This window comes from Sturnira hondurensis, unplaced genomic scaffold (genome assembly GCF_014824575.4).
Source record: "Sturnira hondurensis isolate 20B ecotype Veracruz unplaced genomic scaffold, ASM1482457v3 Scaffold0019006, whole genome shotgun sequence".
Taxonomy (NCBI): domain Eukaryota; kingdom Metazoa; phylum Chordata; class Mammalia; order Chiroptera; family Phyllostomidae; genus Sturnira; species Sturnira hondurensis.
Genome location: NW_028091637.1, coordinates 8725527 through 8746652, shown reverse-complemented (window position 1 = coordinate 8746652; position 21126 = coordinate 8725527). Strand labels below are relative to the sequence as shown.

Sequence of the window (21126 nt, the reverse complement as noted above, 5' to 3'; positions counted from 1 at the left end):
CAGTCGTATGCTGGCAACATGGGTGATTCTTTCCATTGAAAGACTTTATTTTTAACCGCTGTAACTCTAGCAGTTAGACTGGGAGCCCTGAGAATGCATCCCCGGAGATCACAGCTTGACCTACTATACAATCTCCAGAGGGTCTTTTCTAATTTGGGAAATGCGGGGGGAGGAAGAGGCCTGTGGTCACATCTGGCTGTAGAAATAAAACCTATCTCTCAAGAAGAGAGGAATAATCTAGACCCAATTATTATAGTATTTTCTTCTAGATATGATTTATGGGCATTTCTTTAATTGATTGCTGTGGACACAGAGATGATTTTAATTCCAATTTCATTGCTATTCTGGTTGAAAGTGGGTGTGTGACATTTTTTACTCTGTGTGTGTGGGGGGGGGAGAGAGAGAGACAGAGAAAGAGAGAGAGAGAGAGAGAGAGACTGTGATCTGAGAGGGCTACAGAGCAGCTGCTATTCCCTGGGCAATAAAACCCTGAAATCCTACTAATGAGGGAAAAAGAAAAAAACCCTCACTTTTTCTGGGTGATTAGTAATAGCATTGCCTACTGACATAACCAGGGTTCCCTGAATAATTGCCCTCTTTTCCAGTTTATTTTTAGGACCTAAAAATTGGGGGGAGGAAAGTGCCTTTAGGTGTAGAGCATTTCTGTCTAAAAGTGCAATTCCATCGCTTCAGCATTTCATCCTAAACCATGTTAAATACATCCTTTCAAGTGGAAGGTAAGTGATAGTGAAGGCTGGAACTAGAATTCAACACTGGGGCTCTGGATGGTTTACCCTTGGGTGTGAGGGTGAAAGATCGCTCACAGCAGATTCCATTTTTCCCAAGTTGGGGAATGTTTCTGTGATATGTTCATCTTCCTCCGAGGACATCATTTGAGTTTGCCAGCAACAGAGTTAAAGGGTTTATAAACCACAGAATTTTATCAAAGCATTTAACATTGAGGAGAATATGGACTCAAAGCAGAATAAATGGTAATACTGTTAGAGCTCTCAGTAAGTATAAAAATATTTGAAATATAGTTAGATCATCAGCACGTATAAGGTAATTTTGCAAAGTATATGCAAGGCACTGTGCTAGATGCAGTGCCGAAAAATACTTTAAAAATTATTTCTGTAATTTCCACAACTAAGTGAACATGAACATTACAAGGAGGAGAGAGATACTCTTCAGAAAAAGAAAAAATAATCAAAGCTTGTATCATATATTGGTTGAATATCTGGATTAAGTGACCAACATTATTTTATTCTCAGATATAAATTTCCATGCTGACTTTTTTTAACCTTTAGCCATTGACTGGCCATGGTGCTGTCCTAAAAATCTCCTGTTCCATTTTTCTGCCTCTGCCCCAACTGCAAGGTTGAGAAGTGTAAAGGCATTAAATGCAGGTTTACCCAAACAACCATGCTGCACATTTTCTTTTATGCCCTTTCAGTGGGAAATGGTGGAGGAGATGTAAGGAGGGGCCCACAGGGACTAAGCACTGTCGGTAATAGAGAGGGCCATATAAGTGTGAGCTTAAAAATCTAAGGTCAAGAAAAACGACATTTCAATATTGTTATTTCTTCTTTAGGAGTAACTTATTAAAAGGAAGCATATGGCAATCCTCTAAAAATGACAAGAGAGGATGTATTCATGAAATAGACACAGATCTTTTGTACATATGATTGAAAGGTGTTTGCAAGAGTGAGAATTTACAATTTTAGAGCTCCACCACACTCCCTGACGCTAAACAAGATGTTGTAGGAATGGGACATAGAAGTTTTTTCCCCTGACTCTACGGTCGGGCATGATATAAGAAACTGTTAGCTTCAATGGTGCGAACATATTGGGTTGGCCAAAAAGTCAGTATGGCCTTTCTGTTAAATAGAAGGCACAATTTTCACTTTCACCAATAACTTTATTGATTTGGATATTTTTATTATGTTATCTCCTGTATGGTGTAACATTGATTGTTCTCCATTAATGTCTTGATCTGATCTCTGTCAACTTCAACTGGTCTACTGGACCTCGGAGCATCGTCCAGCTAGAAATCTCCAGCATGAAACTTGGCAAACCACGTTTGACATGTTCGATCAGTCGTAATACCTTGTCCATACACTGCACAAATTATTATTTTTTTGTTTCAGTTGTGCTTTAACCTTTCTCGAAGTATTAAAGCATAATGTGCCAAAAATGTTGCATGTTTTCTTACATCTTCAATAATAAAATGGCCACTCTAAAATTCACCAATTTTGATAACTTTTTTAAGATGCCTGCTGATATGACGGCTGTCACAATACAGTCTAGCAAAATTGTTTTAAATGAAATTAAAGACAACCAAGCACTGCTAGAACTATCTTACAGAAAAAAACAAATGAAGGTTTTGGCCAACCCAATATTAAAATAAAGCTTGCCATTTGAAGCTGGGATGGTGATTCATTTTTTACCCTGTGTTTTGCTGTGGTCTAATTAGGTTATCTCTCAAACACAATTTGTTTATGTACTTCCAGGAGGTATTGGTCAGCAAGATATGGTTCCAACTAAGAAGAGCACTGTTCTCATGGATGGGGTCATACTGAATGGTCCCACAACAGATATAAAAGCAAGAGAGAAATTCGTCGAAGAGGCCTGGAGGCTAATAATGGAAGAGGTGGTTTTGAAGGCTACAGATGTCAATGAGAAGGTAAAAGAAAAAAGCCTGTAAGAAACCCGAGGCCTCCCCCCCGCCCCATGGGAAGGATTGTTATTTGTGTGTTTTTGTCTTCTTTTCCCCAAATCTGGACGGCTAGATGTAAGAGAAATGGGAAGCACACACTTTAATATCTTCTGTACCTTTGTTTCAAGGGGCTGCCCAGATACTAATGTTTGCACTTGCTCCTGCCCAACCCCCTCCACTCCTGTATCTGCTTTCCTGGAAGGACTAACTCTTAACAGCCATTATTTGGGGGGAGATTGGCCAGGACTCCAGCACTTATGCATATAAGTCCATGAAGCTTTCTGCCCCCAGATAATAATATAGACTATAAATAACCTAATGGTCTGATTTATATACTTTCTAAAACACACTTTGCTCTCCATTTTTTGTGCACATTCTTTATGTAGCTAATAAAAACGAAGCAAAAGTTATAAAAGGTGTGAAAAAATTTTTAAATTTATCTGAGGGTCTTTATCAGGAACTTGTCTGAGCTCAGGTTGGAACGCTTGGGTTTTCAAGTCTGACTTTTGACTGGTAGCAGTGACTGGTTTTAGATTTCAAACTGAGGCTCAAAGTCAGACGCAAAATGATACAGGAACTACTACTAATACCATCTACTCTAAAGCATACTTAAGATGCACCAGATGTTCTAAGGACTACTCCATATGTATTTGTGTATTTAATCCTTAAAAAGCCGCAAGGGGGAGATACAGTGGTACCTTGGTACTTCTCTTGCTACTTGTTGCTAACTCATTACCGAACTCCTGATGAGTTCTGAAACTGACGAGTACCAAAAGATGAAGGATCTTGGCCTGCAGGGCGGCATTGTGACTCATACAGGTTCTAGCAGGCTTAAGGAGTGGTGAGCAAGTGCTGAGTGCTGATGAATTTTTTTCTTGTCAAAATGTGACAAGGACAGGGTTGGATGAGTTTTGAAGCCGACGAGTACTGAGGTAGGACTGTGCTAGTTATTAACTCCAGTTTAGAGATGAGGAAAAAAGTGAGACACAAGAGGTCAAGTACTTTGCCCAAGCTCACATGCCCGTGAGCATCAGAGCTGGTCCCCAAACCCAGGCAGCCTGGCCTCAGAGTCTGTGCCTCTAACTACTCTATGTCTCTTAAAATCCCTAGATTACCCTTTCTCATATTGATCACCTTTTGTATTGGAATGGATTACCAACACATGGATCAACAAAAAGGAGAGACTTTTATACCAATTCTGTTAGTCAGAAGTAAATGTCATTTAAGAAAACATTTTGAATGTGAATTGGAATTTATTCTGAATTTCTGATCACATGCGTTTGGGAAGACTAATACAAAAATAGATTGAAATGACAAGTGAACTTTGAGTAGTTATATTCAAAGCATAAATCACAGATATTTTCTGATTATATATTTATAATCGCCTATTTTCTGGTCTTATCTATACTTGTGAAATATTTTGCTTCTGCTTTACTTTGGCACACGCTGCCCTTCTGGTAAGATTTTTTTAAAAATTGGCCTTTATCCAGTCATTAAATATTAACTGAGTGTTAGCTATGGGTATGGCATTATATTTGGCCCTGGGGGACGTAAAGAAAAATAAGATAAAGGCTCAGCTTTGAACTGAACTTATATAATCTAATTAGAAGAGTAAGTTTTCTTTTGAAAAGCGAATAGGGGGTCCCAGTAAGAATGTGATAAATGCTGTGTGACTGGGGCTGACTTTGGGGATTTCACAGAGGAGTGGGCACTTTGAGCTTTGATGGGGAATGTCAAGGTTAAGTGAGACTTTGATGGGCAGAGAGAAGTCAGCCTCTGTGTTGAGGAAAGCAGGAAGATACATACGGAAAGATAGCTGTGAAAGAACAAGATACATGTAATGTAGTAAGGGGGTCTTTTTGCCTGTAAAGAAGTATTTACATAAGGAACCAATGGAAGATAAAAATGAGAAGGGGAGGCTTATGATCCTTAGTTATCAATTAAAAAACCACAAGGCAATCACAGTGTAATAAATGTGTAGGTTATCCATGTGAATATGGATGGAAATCCAAAGGGGGAAGATGGTGACGTTTCTGTGCTACAACTTAGCCCACTTTGTCAGACATCTGACAGGGTACCATTAAAAGGTGAGGGGGTGGGCATTAGTAAAACGTAAATAAAGGGTCAAATACATGGTGATGGAAGAAGATTTGACTGTGGGTGATGCGCACAGTGCAATGTATCATACAGTTGTGCACTCGAAACCTATATCATTTTATTAACCAATGTCAACCTCATACATGTACTTTAAAAAATAAAAAAATAAGGTGACCTCCTTATACATCTCCACACTTCATGAGATGATTACTTTTACTACCCTCTGTGGCAGAAAGGCTTTCTCGGTGCCTTTAAAAAAAAAGAATTATGATTTCCATTCAGTAAAATTTGCTCTTTTCGGTGTACTGCTTATGATTTTTGAGAAATCATGTAACGATCACCATAATCAAGATATACAATAGAACAGTTTCATCACTGCCCCTAATTTTTTTCTGTGCCCTGGTGCAGTCAGACCCCCTCCACTCTAGACCCTGGCAGCCTTTGATCTGCTTTCTATCCCTGTAGTTTTTGTCTCTTCCAGAATGTCAGACACTTGAAATCATTATCACCAGTAGCCCTTGGATTCTTGCTACTTTCCCTCAGCAAAACATATTTGAGATTCACTCACATTGTGTGAATCAGTAGTTATTTCTTTTCATTGTTTCAGTTGCTTTTGCTTTCCCTCTGCCTATTGTAGTCCTAACATCGGAGTTTAATTTCATACCTCTTGGACAACGTGGTATTTCCTTTTGTTTCCCCCAACCTCCCACTGGGGAGTCTTCTCACTTCCCGATTACTCCCCTGTCTCTCTCCTTCCTTCCACAGCCAAACTTTGTGAAGATCGTCCCTGTCCCTCCCTCCGCTTCCTCACCTCCTACACCCTCATTTTACAGCAATCTGGCCTCCACTCCTACCTCGAAGTTAAACTGCTCCTTGCCAAGAACACCTCCTTGTCAATAACTCAGCGCTTCTCAGTCTTTATCTAATTTGGCTTCTCGCTAGGATTTGACAGTGGGGAAAATTCTTTTTGTCCTTAATAGCATGAACCTCTTCTAGGATTCTCCCTGCCTTTTCAGTAGGGAGAATCCACCTCACACGTGAGCTCCTCTCCCTTTGCCCATTTCTTAGGTGTTGGTATTGCTCAGGTGAGATCCTACATGCTTTCCTCTTAGTAGCAGGTTCTCTCTAAGCCATGTCAACCTTGTTAGATTATCACAGTGTATGCCTGAACCTCTCTCCCTCATCTTTCACAAGAACTTCAGGCCAGTGGCCACACCCCTTTTGGAGGTCCTGAGAATCTTTAGGCTACATGTCCTCAAAACTCGTCATTCTCAACCCACCCTGAACCACTGTCCACCCATGTATCCAAGCAGATACTTCATTCTGACTGTGAAATTGATTTCCACATTCTATCGATTCTTCATTTAAATATCTCTAGAAATACTTCATTCATACAATATCTATTCTCATCCAGCCTACCAATCATCTCTTGACTGATTTATTACAGTAACCTTTATTTCCAATTTTACCTGGAATCTCCATGTAAGAATGAAAGCTGTTGTCCAAAACACAAATATAATCATATCATTCCCCTGCTCAAAACATTCCAATGGCTTCCCTAGTGCCAAGTTTAAACTCTGCAACATGCCACAGAGAGCTTGTCATGATAGGAGTCTTGCTTATTTCTTTGTGCCTTTCTTCATTCACTTATTTATTCATTCATCACCACTTTACTGAGCATCCCCTTAGGTAGCAAGATCTGTGTTAGTTTTCTGGTACCAGTAAACCAACAGACCGATATCTGTGTTCTCGTTGAGATTATGTAGGACAAAATAAATGTTGGAAGGCGTTAAGTGCTCATAGAGAATGAAAAGCAGAAAAGTTAGGGGAGATGGACAGAGATAGGGAACTGGGCAGCTTGTGGCTTTTAGTAAGAGAATCGGGACTCCTGAGAAGGTGGCATTCAAGGAGAGTGGTGAAGGCACTGCGAAAGTTAGCTATAAGGCTATTTGGAGGAGGAGCGTTCCAGGGAGAGGGCCCAAACAGAGCAAAGACACTAAGGTGGGAGCTTGCCTGGTGCATCTAAGAACATCAAGGAGGCCAGGGTGGTGTAGCAGAATCATCCAGGAGGGAAGCAGTGCTAGATGAGGATGGAAAGGAAACACTACTGGGAGGAAGCCAATTGTACAGGGACATTTTAGGTTGTTGTATGGACTTTGGCTTTACTTTGAAGACTATGGGGACCCACTGGAAATATTGGAGCAGAGGAATGGGCATGCTAGGTTGATAGTAGACCATCAGGCAAGGATGCTATTCCAACCTTAATTCTGGCCTCTTCCATCCTCAAACTGCATCTGCTGGTCACATTAAACTTACTTCTAACATTTGTTCAATATTTGGCTCTCATGGGTGCTCAGTGCGCTGTTCCATTGCTAACCCTCCAGGTTTGTGAATGGCAGCCTCCTGAACAACTGAAACAACTTCTTGATTTGGAGCTGAGAGACACGGGGGAGCCACACCACAGGCTGTTGGAACTCTGCCGGGATGTCATACGCTACAGTGTCAAAACCAGTACGAATTTGTTATTTCCTCGATCTGTACCTCTGACAAGTTCTTAGATGTTTGTTCTTCAGCATGTATTTACCTGGTGGTAAGGATGAGTAGGATAGTGATTATGGGATGAGAAACCTTGATCAAAATGTAGCGGTTCTGGTATTTTTTAAATGGTCCATTAATTCTTATCACAGATTTGCTGTAGAGGCCAAAAATAAAATGATAGCAACACTGTTGGTGTTAGTGGTCATATATAAATGTTATTTGCTCCTTGGCAATCCTCATCATCCATGTATAATCAAGGCCATATATCATTACAGCCATTTATCATTTCTTATATTGGCCCAAATGGGCAATGATATTTTAACTGTGGAATTTGTAAGGGGTTTTATATCTTGATGACCACAAAATATGCAAAAAATGTTCAAGAGTATGTTTTTAATAGAAATAGAAATAGATTTATTTGGAAGATATGTGTTAACTTGGGGCAGTTGGTAATTAACAAATTATTTTATCAACTCTAGCAAGACCAAAAAGAAAAAACGTTTACGGAGGTATAAAATGAATATTGTACATAGTAAGTTTATGCTGTGATAGCTTCACAATAAAGCTTAACAACTGTGATCTTTGTAAATGCAGTAACATAATCCCAGTTTTGTGCTGAATCCATTCCAACCTACTGTTAATATATACCCCGGGAAGAGGTTGTAAAAGTAGGAGAGTAACTCTCCAAAATATGAATTTCTCAGTGTGATGTAAAGGTAATCTAGTCTCAAGACCGTATAGGCATTGTGCTGCGTGAATCCTGACACTGAACAAAATTTAGTGGAAGGAACATAATAAAGTCCTGGCTAAAAATAATTGGTTTATATTCCTTTGGGAAAGTCTAGTGTATGTATCAAAAATCCACTTAGCATTTCAAAAGCAGAGATACATATCTTATTATTATAGTACATCAGAAGTGTAGAATGACATTTATGCAGTAGATTTTCCAGCTTACTGGATATTTCCCATAATGTTACCATGGAAATCAATCATAAATTAACACAGAACTCAAAAAAATCTTATTAAAACTACTTGTAGTAATGTCTGGTTTCTTTTGCCAGATTAGGGGCAATTTTTCATGTTTTATTTAACAAAAGACATTTTCTTTCAATACTTTATTTTTCACGAACCCCTAGCTGAAAGGAAAATAAGCTCCAACTAAAAGCTGGAAGGTGGAATGAAAGGTCACTCACTGAAATGGTTCTCAGATACTCAGAGTTGGAAATACACATCCTGCATCTTTGTCTTGGTCATGCTGGGCTTCCTATGGCTCAGAACGTCAAGGCAGTTAGCCTGGTGTTCAGTGTGAATATTCACACTGTGTCCAACCAAGGACCTTTATGGAACCTTTTATAGGAAGGGAAAAAATAGAACGCTGGAACTGAAGTTGTTTGAGTCTTAAAGGCAACTTGCCTTTGCAAAGAGTTGAATTAGGGAGTTTATGTAAGCTGCATAATGAGTCACGTCTTTCTCCATCTACATAATGCCAGTTGCAGTATGAAAATGGTCCAATCTGTAAAAGAAAAAGGCCACTCGTTGCCAGTAGCCTGAAGTGAACCCTGTTAGTGAGTGAAATACATGCAAATTTAGAGAAGTTAGTATCAGTATTTTCAGAGGATAAAGGTAGCAGGCTTTGACATTTGACACATGTACACACAGTGTTCAAATAGCCCATACCTTGAGGGTTTTGGTATGGGTCTGGGTTGTAGAAAGAAAGGAGCAGACAAACCAATGCTCATAAATGATTGCTCAAGTTTTGCTCAGAAACACATTATTGTTCAGTAGAAAAGGCTAGGAGGTGGGTCTATAGCGCTTGTTTCCTTTGGGCATGATTAAGTTTGAAATGTTTTTAAAAATTGAGATATAATTTGCATTCAGTACAATGGATAAATCTTAAATTCTCAGATTGTTGAATTTGTATGTATTCCTATATAAGTAACCACCACCCAGATAGAGATACAGACCATTCTTGACATTCTAGAAGCATCTCAAGACCCTTTGTAATCAGCATCTCCTTCCCAAAGTTACCCAGAATTCCATCTTCCAGCTCCATAGATCAGCTCTCCCTGGTACTAACTGTCAGATAAGTGGAATTATGCAACATATACTCTTTTTGTGTCCAGCTCCTTTTATTATCTAAAAGATTTATGTATATTAATTGCTATATGGTATTGATAGTTCTTCTTTTTTATTGCTGTGTAAATAAATATTCTTTGAATTTACAGACCACCCAAGATTTTTCAACCAGTTGTATGCTGGACTTGATTATTACTCCTTGGTGGCCCGATTTATGACAGAAGCATTAAATCCAAGTGTGTAAGTATCATTACACTGGAACTTGACACCAAACACGGATTAGAGATGTTTTTTTAAGTAGATGCACTTTTATTTCATGGATTTCTAGTTAATGGTTTCATTGGTACAGTGTCATCACAAATAATGGAATAGTTTTATGACCGTAGCAGTCGAAGAGCTGTTTGATTTGACAGTGGTACTTTGGGAGGGTCAGGCAGGTATTTTCTCCATTTGACAGGTGAGAACGTCTAGTAAGCCACATTCAACCTATTCCGGCATGAAAAACCACGTCTGTGCTGAGTACTGAAGGATACTTTGAGTAGGAACAAATCTCGACTTTGCCTTCATGAAGCAAAATATCTAGTGATATAGAGAGCTCCATGCAAATTCGTCACAATATGCACATAAATTAATATAAAATTATGATTCTTGTGTGAAGGAGAGGAGCATGATTCTATAAATATAAGTGGGACAATTTTTCCCCATTGGGAGCCCTAGGAAGTCTTCTCAGACGAAGTTATAGCTAAGAGCTGAAGGGTGAGTACAAGTTAATGGTAAGAGCACAGGAGAGGTGAGTTCTAAACACAGAACAGCACATACCAAGGCCCTGTGGCAGGAGACAACATAAGGCATGCTATAAACTGAAAGGTCACTGTGGGTGTAACTGAGAGAACTATGGAGAGTGTAATGAAAGATAAGATTGGAGAGAGAGATCGGAGCCAGGCCTGTAGGACCCAGAGGGGCATGTGTGTGAGTTATTCTAAGTACCATGGAAAGCCATTGAAGTTTTCTAAATTATTAGGTGCCATTTTCTTATTGAAAATATCACTGGAAATATGGAAAGAGGATTGGACGGGACCAAGTAAGAGGGCATTACCTTAGTCAGGTGAGAGATGATAATAGCTCAGACTTAGATGAATAGTGGTAGGAACAGAGGCAAAAAAATATTGTGTTTAGAAGATAAAACAGACAGAACTGAACAATATACTGGATCTGGGAAATGAAGAAAGGAGGGAAGTTTATGAGATGACACCCGCATGTCTGGGTTTCACAGCTTGGTTGACGGTCATGTCATTCACTGAGATGAGCACTGGAAGAGGAGCTGAGCTTTCAAGTATAGGGTGGAAAAGGCAAGAGCAAGAATTCAATCTTCAATTGTGAGCATTTAATTTTGCAGTGACTTTGCGATATCTAAGAGTATATATACTACCAAGATGAGAGGTCTATGGGACTGACATTCTGATGTCTATATGAAAAGAAGAAATTTCGAAGTTACTGGTGAATGATGGGAATTGAAGCAGGGGTCAAGAATGAATTTCCTTAAATCAATAATTCTCAACCCTTTCCGCTCGTTAGATTCAACCTGCGAACTTTAAAAAAAAAATAAAGCCTAGGTCCCAAACCGGATGAATTCAATCTGATTTTCTGTGGGTGTGTTTAACAAGTAATTTTAATAATTTTAATAAGAAGGATGGAGATGCTTTAAAAATAAAAACAAAGCAGGAGATGGAGAAATACAGCCGGAGGGACAGTGTATTGAATGAGGAGAGAGGAGGGCTGAGGACTGGGCCTTAAGGACATCTGCTATTCCATGGTGAGGAGAAAAGGTCGGCCTGCCATGGGGAGAGGAGATTGAGCGGGAAAGCTTGGGAGCCACTGAGGAGAGTTCATCCAGAGTCCCGTGTGGCTGAGTATTTAACTAAGACAAAGACTAAGACATGACCCCTAGGTTAGCAACATGGGTGCCTCTGGTGATGTCAGTGTTTGGTGGAGTGATGCAGGACAATGGGTTACAACGGGCAGAAGCATTAACTCGGTAGGTGAGTCAGAAGAGGCGGTCGACGTACACACCTCTGCAAGCCTTTCCTTGTACGTCCTGGGCTTTCTAATGTCTCATCCGAGTTCTTGTAGCTGGAATCTTTAGAGGTTTTTGAAATACTAAGTTGCTGTTCAGCTGAATAATCCACTCAAAATGTGACCAAGCCATGAGATCATTCCATGCCGCCCTCCACCTCCAGGCTTATTCCCAGGTGGACAGTTGAGCTAGTTTTTAAAGATAGGTCTAATATTAATTTGTTTTTCTTACAAAAAAGTGAATGATTATTTCACTTACATTTGTAGGTACACATAAACATGCATACTTTTAAAAATAGTTTTGATATGAATAAACCAGTTTCCTAACACAGTTTAAAAATAGAACTTAGATTGCTTGGAAAGTGACACATAGGGAGGCGATACATAGTAGGTGTTTTGTTTCTCCTTCCCAAAGTTTCCCCTTCCAGATGTTAAAATAATCACATTAAATTCTGTGACTATAAATCTAAATATCTGCTTAGTTTACATATTTATATATAAATATGTATATATATATATATGTGTGTGTGTGTGTGTGTGTGTGTGTGTGTGTGTGTTTGTGTGTATATAGATACAGGTTAATGTTTTCACTTAATAGTTAAAGGAGGTTGTCGATAGTGTCTGAGTCTCTTCTTTCCTCAAGTTATTTGGAGGAAGAAGAGACTCAGACACTACAAACCTGGGCATGGTTACTGCCCCAGGTAGGGCTCCCTGGGTAGTTACCCTGTATGGAATCTTCGGGCGAGATGTTTATTGAGGATACCCTTAGGATCAACATGGGTGACCAGCGAGGAAGGAAACAGACGCGGTCAGAAATGGGAGTCAAGCTGCCCTGTGGGCTCAGTGAAAATCGAGGCTGACCCCGGGGAACCTGTGGGACTTCAGTGGCCTGGTAGAGTGGTCTACCGTCGGACCCACATGGCCAAGCCTCTGCACCTCCAGCTGGATCAGTTGCCAGGTGTAGACCACTGCAGGAAAGAGTTTGACCTTAGGAAAGGTGGCTCCCTGCAGCTGAGGAAATGCCTAGAAAGGTTAGATTACCAGTGCTCTCTGACTACAACCTTCCAGCCTGAAGCAACACATTTCTCGCTGACAGGGGACCTGGGTAGTGCTTTGCAGTAAAAATATCCCATTATAAGGCACGTCCCACAGACTACTTCCCATTTGTACAAACACAGGAGTGTGGTGGAGGACGCTCTCATCCAGGGTGGGTCATTTCCGTGTAGGATATCTCGAGCTGATTGTTAGTGTGCACAGAAGTAACCTAATAAAACCTGGTTACCATGACAATGGTTTTCCTTCAGCCAGCATCCAAAGCATCATCTAAAGAGTGAAATGGTTACTGCTAATGACTAATGCAAAGAATCCAGATGCACTGCTTTCATCTCTCCCAATGGACTTGAAGCTTTTCTGTAAATCAAGACTGCTGCAGTAGCTTGCAGCCCCTAAGGCCACCTCCATTTAAATAACCACAGCTCGCACTAGCGCTGATTGTGTATTTCTCTATTTCCAATGGACACATTTCCAAAGGCTCTACCTACCCTTCAACAGCCGCTTGGTTTAATAGAACTCTTTGTGCATTTCGTGGGACACCAAAGGGATGGTTTGACTCTAGTCATAGAAGTGAAGTATTTTTTATATCTATCCAGTTATACATATGAGGTGTCCCCAGTGTTTCTGTTAGTGGAAGAAGCGGTTCTGAAGAAAATGATTGAATTTATTGGCTGGAAAGAAGGGGATGGAATATTTAACCCAGGTAAGTACAATTAGTTATTGCCATCTCCCTTCCATTGACAGGTGTCCAAAAATGTATCCATGTGTTAAATGAGGAACAACTCCTTGCAGATTTATACATTACAAAAAGTTGAAAATTAATAATACCACTGAGGGAGATTTTGGCTTGTGCCATTTTCCAGAGTGATACTATTTCCCATAAATGCAAAATTAATGACATGAATGGCAAACAAATCAGCTATTTACCATTTAGGTTTTATACTTAACACAAATGAATGTACCTGCTGCTGGGCATTTGGAAGGGCTATAATAAACTTTTTAGGGTTTTAGATCAATTTTACCCGTGAAGCTTCCTAAATCATATTTTATTTGTCCACCAATCATTGTTTGGGGGAAGCAGAGATGAGCATGGATTGTCATTTTATTGATCAAGTGACAGACCAAATTAGTATTATTAACTACAGAGACTTGGGTACAGAGCTCATAGATTGAAACTTTTAGTTAGGAAACACTCTAAAGTAAGAGAACAGACCAACACTTCCCGCTTTGCAGAGATGGGAAACTGTAGGAAGTAGAGACTAGGAAGTTTGCGAGAGTAATGGGGTAGGCGGTGTGGTGTGCAGATGACTTCCATAGCGATTTGTCATTAGAACAGAGTAGCCACAGCCATTCGTGCTTTCCACTGTAGTCAGCACTTAGGGAGCTATAACTTCACGCTATAAATATGCCATTTCAATTTTGTCTTTGCAGGTGGCTCAGTGTCCAATATGTATGCCATGAATTTAGCTAGATACAAATATTGTCCAGATATTAAGGAAAAGGGGCTGTCCGGGTTGCCAAGATTAATCCTTTTCACATCTGCAGAGGTAAGAAATTAGGTTTGATGGCAGGTATAAATTTTCTGAGCATGCATTATGTAAGAGGGCCCTGTTTGTTTGTGGATTCCTGATGTGCTTTTCTTCTCTCTATGTGTGACTAATATGCCTAAGTATAACATCATACTTCATTCCAAAAGAAATTCTGATGGGCTTGATATTAGCCACCCAATTTTGTACATCATCTTTATTTAAAATTTATAGTCTATATATTTTCTCTAGGAAAAGAGAATGTTTCCTTTCAAAGTGCTGTCTCTTTCTGTGAACCTCTTCTTCGAATATCTCATTTATTAGAACTTGGATGATTGGTACTGATCTCAGCTATGCCATCTACTCACATTTCCTTAGAAAATTGATTGCTTTGAATGACTAACACAAGGACTCTTCAAGAAGAAAAGGACATATTCAGTAATAATGAACGTCTCTCTCTTTCTCTCTGTCTTTCTCATACACACACACACACAGACAAACAGACAGACAGATAATTGGATGTTGCCACAATCTCCTAACTCATTTTAGTTTTCACTTAAGTAAGGGGGTCTGGTAGGTGCTTTGAACTAAGCTGCCTGGATTCATTTCCTGTCTTTACTACTTACCATCTGAATGACCTTGGGTAAGTCGATTAACTCCTCCGAGTCTTAGTTTCCTAATTGCAAAACTAAGCATAACAGTTGACCCTAGTATGCAGTACATTATCCCCAAACAGAGTGGCATAGAACCATATATATGATTGCTTATAAGTCTTGGGATAAGCTGGGCAGTACAGCTACTCCTGCAGGGTTCCCTGACCTGTCTGGAGGTTGGCTGGCCAATGGCTGGTCCAGGAGTGCCTCAGCTCGGATGGCTCTAGTGAGTCTTCTCTGCTCTATGGCCTCTCACTCTCCAGCAGGCCGGTCTAGGTGTGTTCTTGTGGCAATGGCGCAGGGAAAGAACAGCACGGAAGCATACTGGTATGCTTGAGTTCTAGGCTCAGAACTGGCGCCTTGTCAGTTCTCCCTTATTTTCTTGGCAAACTAAGTCACGTCTAGGAGCCCTGATCCAAGAAATAAGAAAATGCTCTACCTCTTAAGGAGATTTGTTGCAAAGTCATCTGGCAAAGGGTATGGACACAGAGCAGTGAACAGTTTGGGCCATTATAGCAACCCAATGGCACAGGAGCTTGTTAGTCACCAATTAGGGAGTTGTTGGAAAGACTGAATGAATTAATACATGTAAAGTAGCATCTAGCACATACAAGATAGACAAAGATATTAGCTATTATTATTAAGGAGAGAAGAATAATCTAGCTACACTTATGTGGACAGAATAGGTGCTATAATTTACATGCTGTCTTATCTGGAAGAGATTATTTTTTCCTTTTCTATTTTTGTGTGATTCCAGTGTGTGCCTCTCTCCATTCCACCAAAGCTTCTTCCCCACATCCCTGGCAGGAAGAATGTAGTTTATCTACCTTCTGCAATCATGCTAGGCCTCTTGTCAAACATGCGAGGCCAGTCAAATCTGAAAATTCTCTGTTATTTCCAGCTGCACTTTCCTGTATCTGTTATTTTCCTTCAAGAGCAAAAGCTGCATAATTATTGTAGAAAGACCAATTGAACACAGAGGTCTACAGTTCAAGAACACCTGACCACCCCCACATTTTCCTCCTTTCCTCTCTGACCTTTACTGTGGTTAGTTCAGCGCTAAGTGCAAAATGGGCATTGAATGCTGGGAGGTGTCTAAGAATATCTTGTAGTCTGAGATTCATTACTAAGCCATCCCAAGGCCCTTCTTCATGAGACATTGTTTCTATAGCAAGAGAAGACTATTTGGGAATATGGACATCTGGGGAACATATTTGATTATTTGGGAGTATCATGGAGTCGAGTTTCACCCCCTGGATTCCAACTCTTGGTATTTCAGTTTGAGGAACCCTAGCATATCAGAAATGCAAAGTCCTTCCTGCATTTGAATTTCTATTTCCATGCTTAGGTAAGCTGGTTAAATAGGATCCTGGTATCAGCTCAGTGCTTTTACCTTGCAAAGATCTTTTTCCTTCTTCATTTGACTTGAAACTCGCTAGAACAATTGCCCTGGAAAGGGGTAAGAAATTCCATAAAAGTCTGGAAAATTGGGAGTGGGACTAAATTGAAACCTCACACAGTTATGAAATCAGAACTAAGTATTTTTTGTTTGTTTGTTTAGTCTCTGGGGAAGATATGGATGCAAAAAGAGGCAGAATGTTTGCCATGGCTAACAGGCCAGCAGAAGGTGAAGCCATAAATCCAAGAACTAGATGTGTGTTTTAGTCTGCTTTGGCTGGCATAACATGATATCATGTATGAGGTGGCTTAAACAGTAGACACTTATTTCTCACAGTTCTCTAGGCTGGGAAGTCCAAGAGCAAGTTGCTGATTCAGGGTCTCGTGAGATCCCACTTCCTGACTCGTAGACCACTGGGTACTCCTCACGTGGCCTTTCCTCTGTCCGTGCTTGTGGATGGAGTAAAATGTCTCTGTCTTCCTCTTCTCATAAGACACTCATCTTGGTCTCACCATCAGGACCTAATCTAAACCAATACCATCACCCTGGGGGCAAGGGATAACAAGCATACATTTTGATTCACTAATGTGAATTCCACGGAAAAATGTCATAACTTCAAACACACTGCAGCCTTGACTACGTGTTTTCACCCCAGCCATCCAGACTCCACTGTGTAGCTCATTCCTTTCCCTGTTCTGACAAAGAGACTCTGGTCATAGTATTTGCATTATTTTAATCCATGTTTTATGACCCCCCTCCACCATTTGTTACAACAGATCAATTCATTATTTAGTTAAACATAAAGAATTAAAGGAGGTCATGCTTCCTAAATGGTTTGGAACCCTAATGTTAATCTTTTTGCTATTCCTTCTTTGTTTTCTTTTACATGTTGGCACATGGCCATGTGGGTATTTTCTTGTACTGCTCACTAGGTGGTCTTACTTTCCCAGTGTTTATTCTGCCCCTGATTGACCAGGATAATTACTTCATCTCTGCCTTGAACTATGGAATGCAGAATATATGTAGCCACCTACCACTTATGGTGGTTTTCGTATTTCAGGTTCTGACTATATTTCATGACAGAGAGCCCTGCACTGTCAACATATTCAAAGTAGTCTCTCCAGGCTAAATAGGAACCAAAGAGAAGGGGTTTGAGGGGAAAAGCAGCAATAATCATAATATGTGGCTTGATTAGCAGTTACATATGAATTCCTTGAATTTACAGAAATCCTAGGTTTGTAATTCAAACCATTTGGAGAATCAACATGAAGTAGTATTCATTTGCCACTAAGCAGTGAGGGGAGAAAAGAAACTGTTTTTGCTCCCAGGCCATCGATCAATTGTGCTACCTCCCCTCCAGCAGGTTGGAGGCCGAGGTGAGGGGAGGCGAGTGGGACTCTCGGGTACATGTGCTGCCTTAGATTTTGCACCTGAGGTGCCTCATTTACTCACCCTATTCCTGGCCTTGCTCTCTGGGCAAGATTGACCGGGCGGTTTGGGTGTCATTGCAGGTGTTCTTCACAGGCAAACAGGTGCTTTTAGGATTCCATGCCTAGCACAGGGTAGTCCGCCTGGCCAATGGCTCAGCTGCTGGAGGACTTGAACCAGCTGTGTGCTCTTGGAGAAGTACTGGTTTTCTTCATTCCCTAACATAGAAGATGCACATACCTTGCTCTCCACACTATCCAGAGCCAATCTGAGCATTGAACTAAGCAGCACTAGAAAGAGTCTAAGCATATGGAACACCATCCACAGGACGGGGGGAAGCAGTGCTTCACTGAGAAAGCCAAGGTCGCAGAAAGAAAATCCTTGCTGGAACTGGAAAGGAAAACTTGAGTGCAATCTGTCTTTCATGTGGGCACTTGCTGTTTTAACTTTGTAGAAATAAGCACCCGCTGAAATTTTTACATCTTCTGTAGGCAGATGAACCCAGGCGGAGATTGGGATTGGGTCTTCAGTTGGCCGACTTCTCTTCTGCCAGTGATGGGGGCAGGCCACGGTTGGTTTCAACACTCATCTGTTACTTCTGAACCCCAGCCTTCTAGGTTTCCCTGTCCCTGCAACTACCCAGCACGTCTAAAGCCTGGCCCTTTTTTTATTTCCTTTTTCCCCTTCCAGAGTTCTTTTCTTCCTCTGATGCTTTTGGATGTTTGGACTTCAGTTTTGCAGACTGTTTTTAATCTGTTCCTCTGCATTTGAGATTGACATCTGCCCCCAGGTACCCAAAGATGCCTCCACTGAAGCTATCCTCACTCTGATTACCAGTGTTTTATTTTTCAGACCTATTGGTTGGAGCTATTTTGCTATTTCTAAGGAAAAAGCAATGTGATTTTTCTTACTGGCAGTTGTCAGTGGGGTAGGGTACTATTTATTATTATGAAATCCACAGCCATTTGGTGGCTTGAGCCCAGATCTCCGATGAGAAATAACCGGCCTTATTGTTACCTTAGCTGTGGTGAGCTGACGTGGCAAGGAGAGAATTAACTACATTTTTGTGTATGTTATTACCCCTCAGTATGCACGTGTTCTTGCAACAACCTGAAATGAATGCATCCTCCAAGCATTTTGGATGGGTTCTATTTGATATTTGGAAATGAATTATTTGAGATGCCTTCATTTTTCCTGATGGTGTTATGGCCACAGTTATTTTTATAGAGTTAAAAAAAGAGAAGACTTCCAATAACCTCTCTTGACAAAAGGAAAAAAAATGACCGCATTTGAGGAAATGTATCAAGTTAAGTGTGAAGGCATGACTACTCTTTTAATGTATTCATACCTAGGAATTAAATTACTCAGGTTTTTTTGTACAATAATGTCCTTTAGCACCTCCATTTTTCTGGCATGAAAAAGAGTTAATTGACCACCTGTCCACACTAATGTACAAAGACTGACATCTCCAAAGTTTGAATGCTAATTATTTTATAGGCTCTATGTAGTAGGGTAAAAAGGCCCAACAATCTGAAGCATCTACTACTTTTTCCAATAAGAAATAGATGAGACCTAATTCCAGAGCCATTAGCCTCATTGGTACCAGGGCTGCATAACATAATGTGTCTATGAATTATTATTACTTTTGTTAAGATTTTAAGCCACATTCCTGTGTGTTTAATTTCAGTCTTACATTCCATATTAAACAAGATCAGTCAAGTGTCAAACCAGCATTTATAACCCATTGTTTGCTTTTGAAAATAATGAAAATCTCGTGTGATTCGTGATTATAACTTTTGAGAGTCTTGCTCACTCCTGAGAGGGTTTTACTGAGTCTTATTAGTAGCATGAAGGGAAATTTCCTCAATGGAATGGAAAACAATAGCCTCCATCACTAAGTTTGTTCCATATTCCAGTGCTAAGCCCTTTGCATATATTAACCCACTTTTTTTTATACTCTCCAAACGACATGCTCATTGATTTTAGACAGAGAAGAAGGGAGAGAGAGAGAGACCAATGTGAGAGAGAAACACTGATCGCTGCTTCTGCATGTGCCCCAACCAGTGACCAAACCCGCAACCCAGCCATGTGCTCTGACTGGGAATTGAACCTGCAGCCTTTTGGTCTATGGGACAACATTCCAACCAACTAAACCACACTGGCCAGGGCCATATATTTATGCATTTAATTCTGTGGTAAAGAAGGCATAGGCATTGAAGCGCCCACTTTGTAAATTAGCAAATGAGGACTAGGGAGTGTACATTATTTGTTCAACTTTCCATAGCTGTGATAGGGAAAACTTGGAATTAAATCCTGGTGTTTCTGACTTCAACCAAAGTCAATGTTCTCAACTATGATACTAAGGGGCTCAGCCGAATTACTTCTTTCTTTTATGCAATAATGTTTTAAAGATTGGGCTCAGCCATATAACTTATATTCATTTAGATAATAAGCACTAGTTTTTCCTGCTGCGTATTCACGTCTCTTTCTTCCCTCTTGTCCCTTTTAATTTAGTGTCACTACTCCATGAAGAAGGCGGCCTCCTTTCTTGGGATTGGTACTGAGAATATTTGCTTTGTGGAAACAGATGGAAGGTAATGGGGACAGGATCCGGAAGCCTGGTGGGTGGAGGGGGAACTTCATACTTTAAAAAAAGCAGTGCCAAAGCGTGCTCACAGCTAAACATAACTGAAAGTCTCAAATCTATGTCTCCTAGAGGTAAAATGATACCTGAGGAGCTGGAGAAGCAAATCTGGCAAGCCCAAAAAAAGGTGAGAGGGGAGAGAGACAAAAGAAGCAAAGGAAAGGTATGCATGACTCTGGGTGTGAGGGAGAGATTGCCAGGGAGGGGGTGCAAGCAGCCAGACCCATTTCCGTGTGTGGGACAGAGAAGGGAGCACACTAGACTTAAAACAGGGTAACTTCCGTACAGGTGCTCTGTTTCCTGGGGCTTGGCTCTTCACGTTCTGTGGAGCTTCTTACATGTTCTCATCCTCGGTGGCCAGTGCCTCTGAAACCCTGACATCACCGTATTCAGGATTCTTGCCTAGAATTACCCTTAAAAAGTAAAGCCAGCCTCTCCAGTAGGGCCCCTGCAACCACGAATTCTGCAGGTCAAACCCATTCTCTCTGGTCATATTCAGAATGCCTCCTGATTTCTTGATCAGCCTCTCCGCCCAGGTTGCTTCCCCCCAAAGCCCATTCATCACCATCATCCTGTACTTGGTCTGGGGCTAGTATTTCAGCTCTGGCAGAATGTTCTCTCTTTCTTAGCTGCCAGGATATATTAACCTGACATGTCTGTTGCTAGGGAAAGCAAGGCACAGACGAGGTTGCCTACTACACTCTGGCTAGGGCTGGCCCCACACCTGCTTTTTAGGTGTGTCTCTGTCTTGGTGCCAATCATCTGGCTTCTTGGACCAGAAGCCTGCTGGCTTAGGTGTTCCTACTTCTTTACTGCTTGGCTCCCATCCCACCACAGTCCTCATTGCTCATGGAGCTTCAGACTCTTTTCCCGTAATTTTCCAACAGGTAGCCCCAAAGTCAGTTACAACTGCTGAAGAATGA

General features: G+C 40.7%; 1 protein-coding gene across 1 annotated transcript in view; it reads left to right on the top strand.

The window, feature by feature from the left end:
* Positions 1-21126, top strand: part of GADL1 (glutamate decarboxylase like 1) — a 164263-nt gene that overhangs the window by 24609 nt on the left and 118528 nt on the right. The window contains exons 2-8 of the mRNA XM_037070782.1: positions 2511-2683; positions 7198-7324; positions 9577-9667; positions 13150-13256; positions 13985-14100; positions 20074-20153; positions 20276-20330. Coding sequence (XP_036926677.1) covers positions 2511-2683; positions 7198-7324; positions 9577-9667; positions 13150-13256; positions 13985-14100; positions 20074-20153; positions 20276-20330 — 749 coding nt within the window. The remainder of the gene's footprint in view (positions 1-2510; positions 2684-7197; positions 7325-9576; positions 9668-13149; positions 13257-13984; positions 14101-20073; positions 20154-20275; positions 20331-21126) is intronic.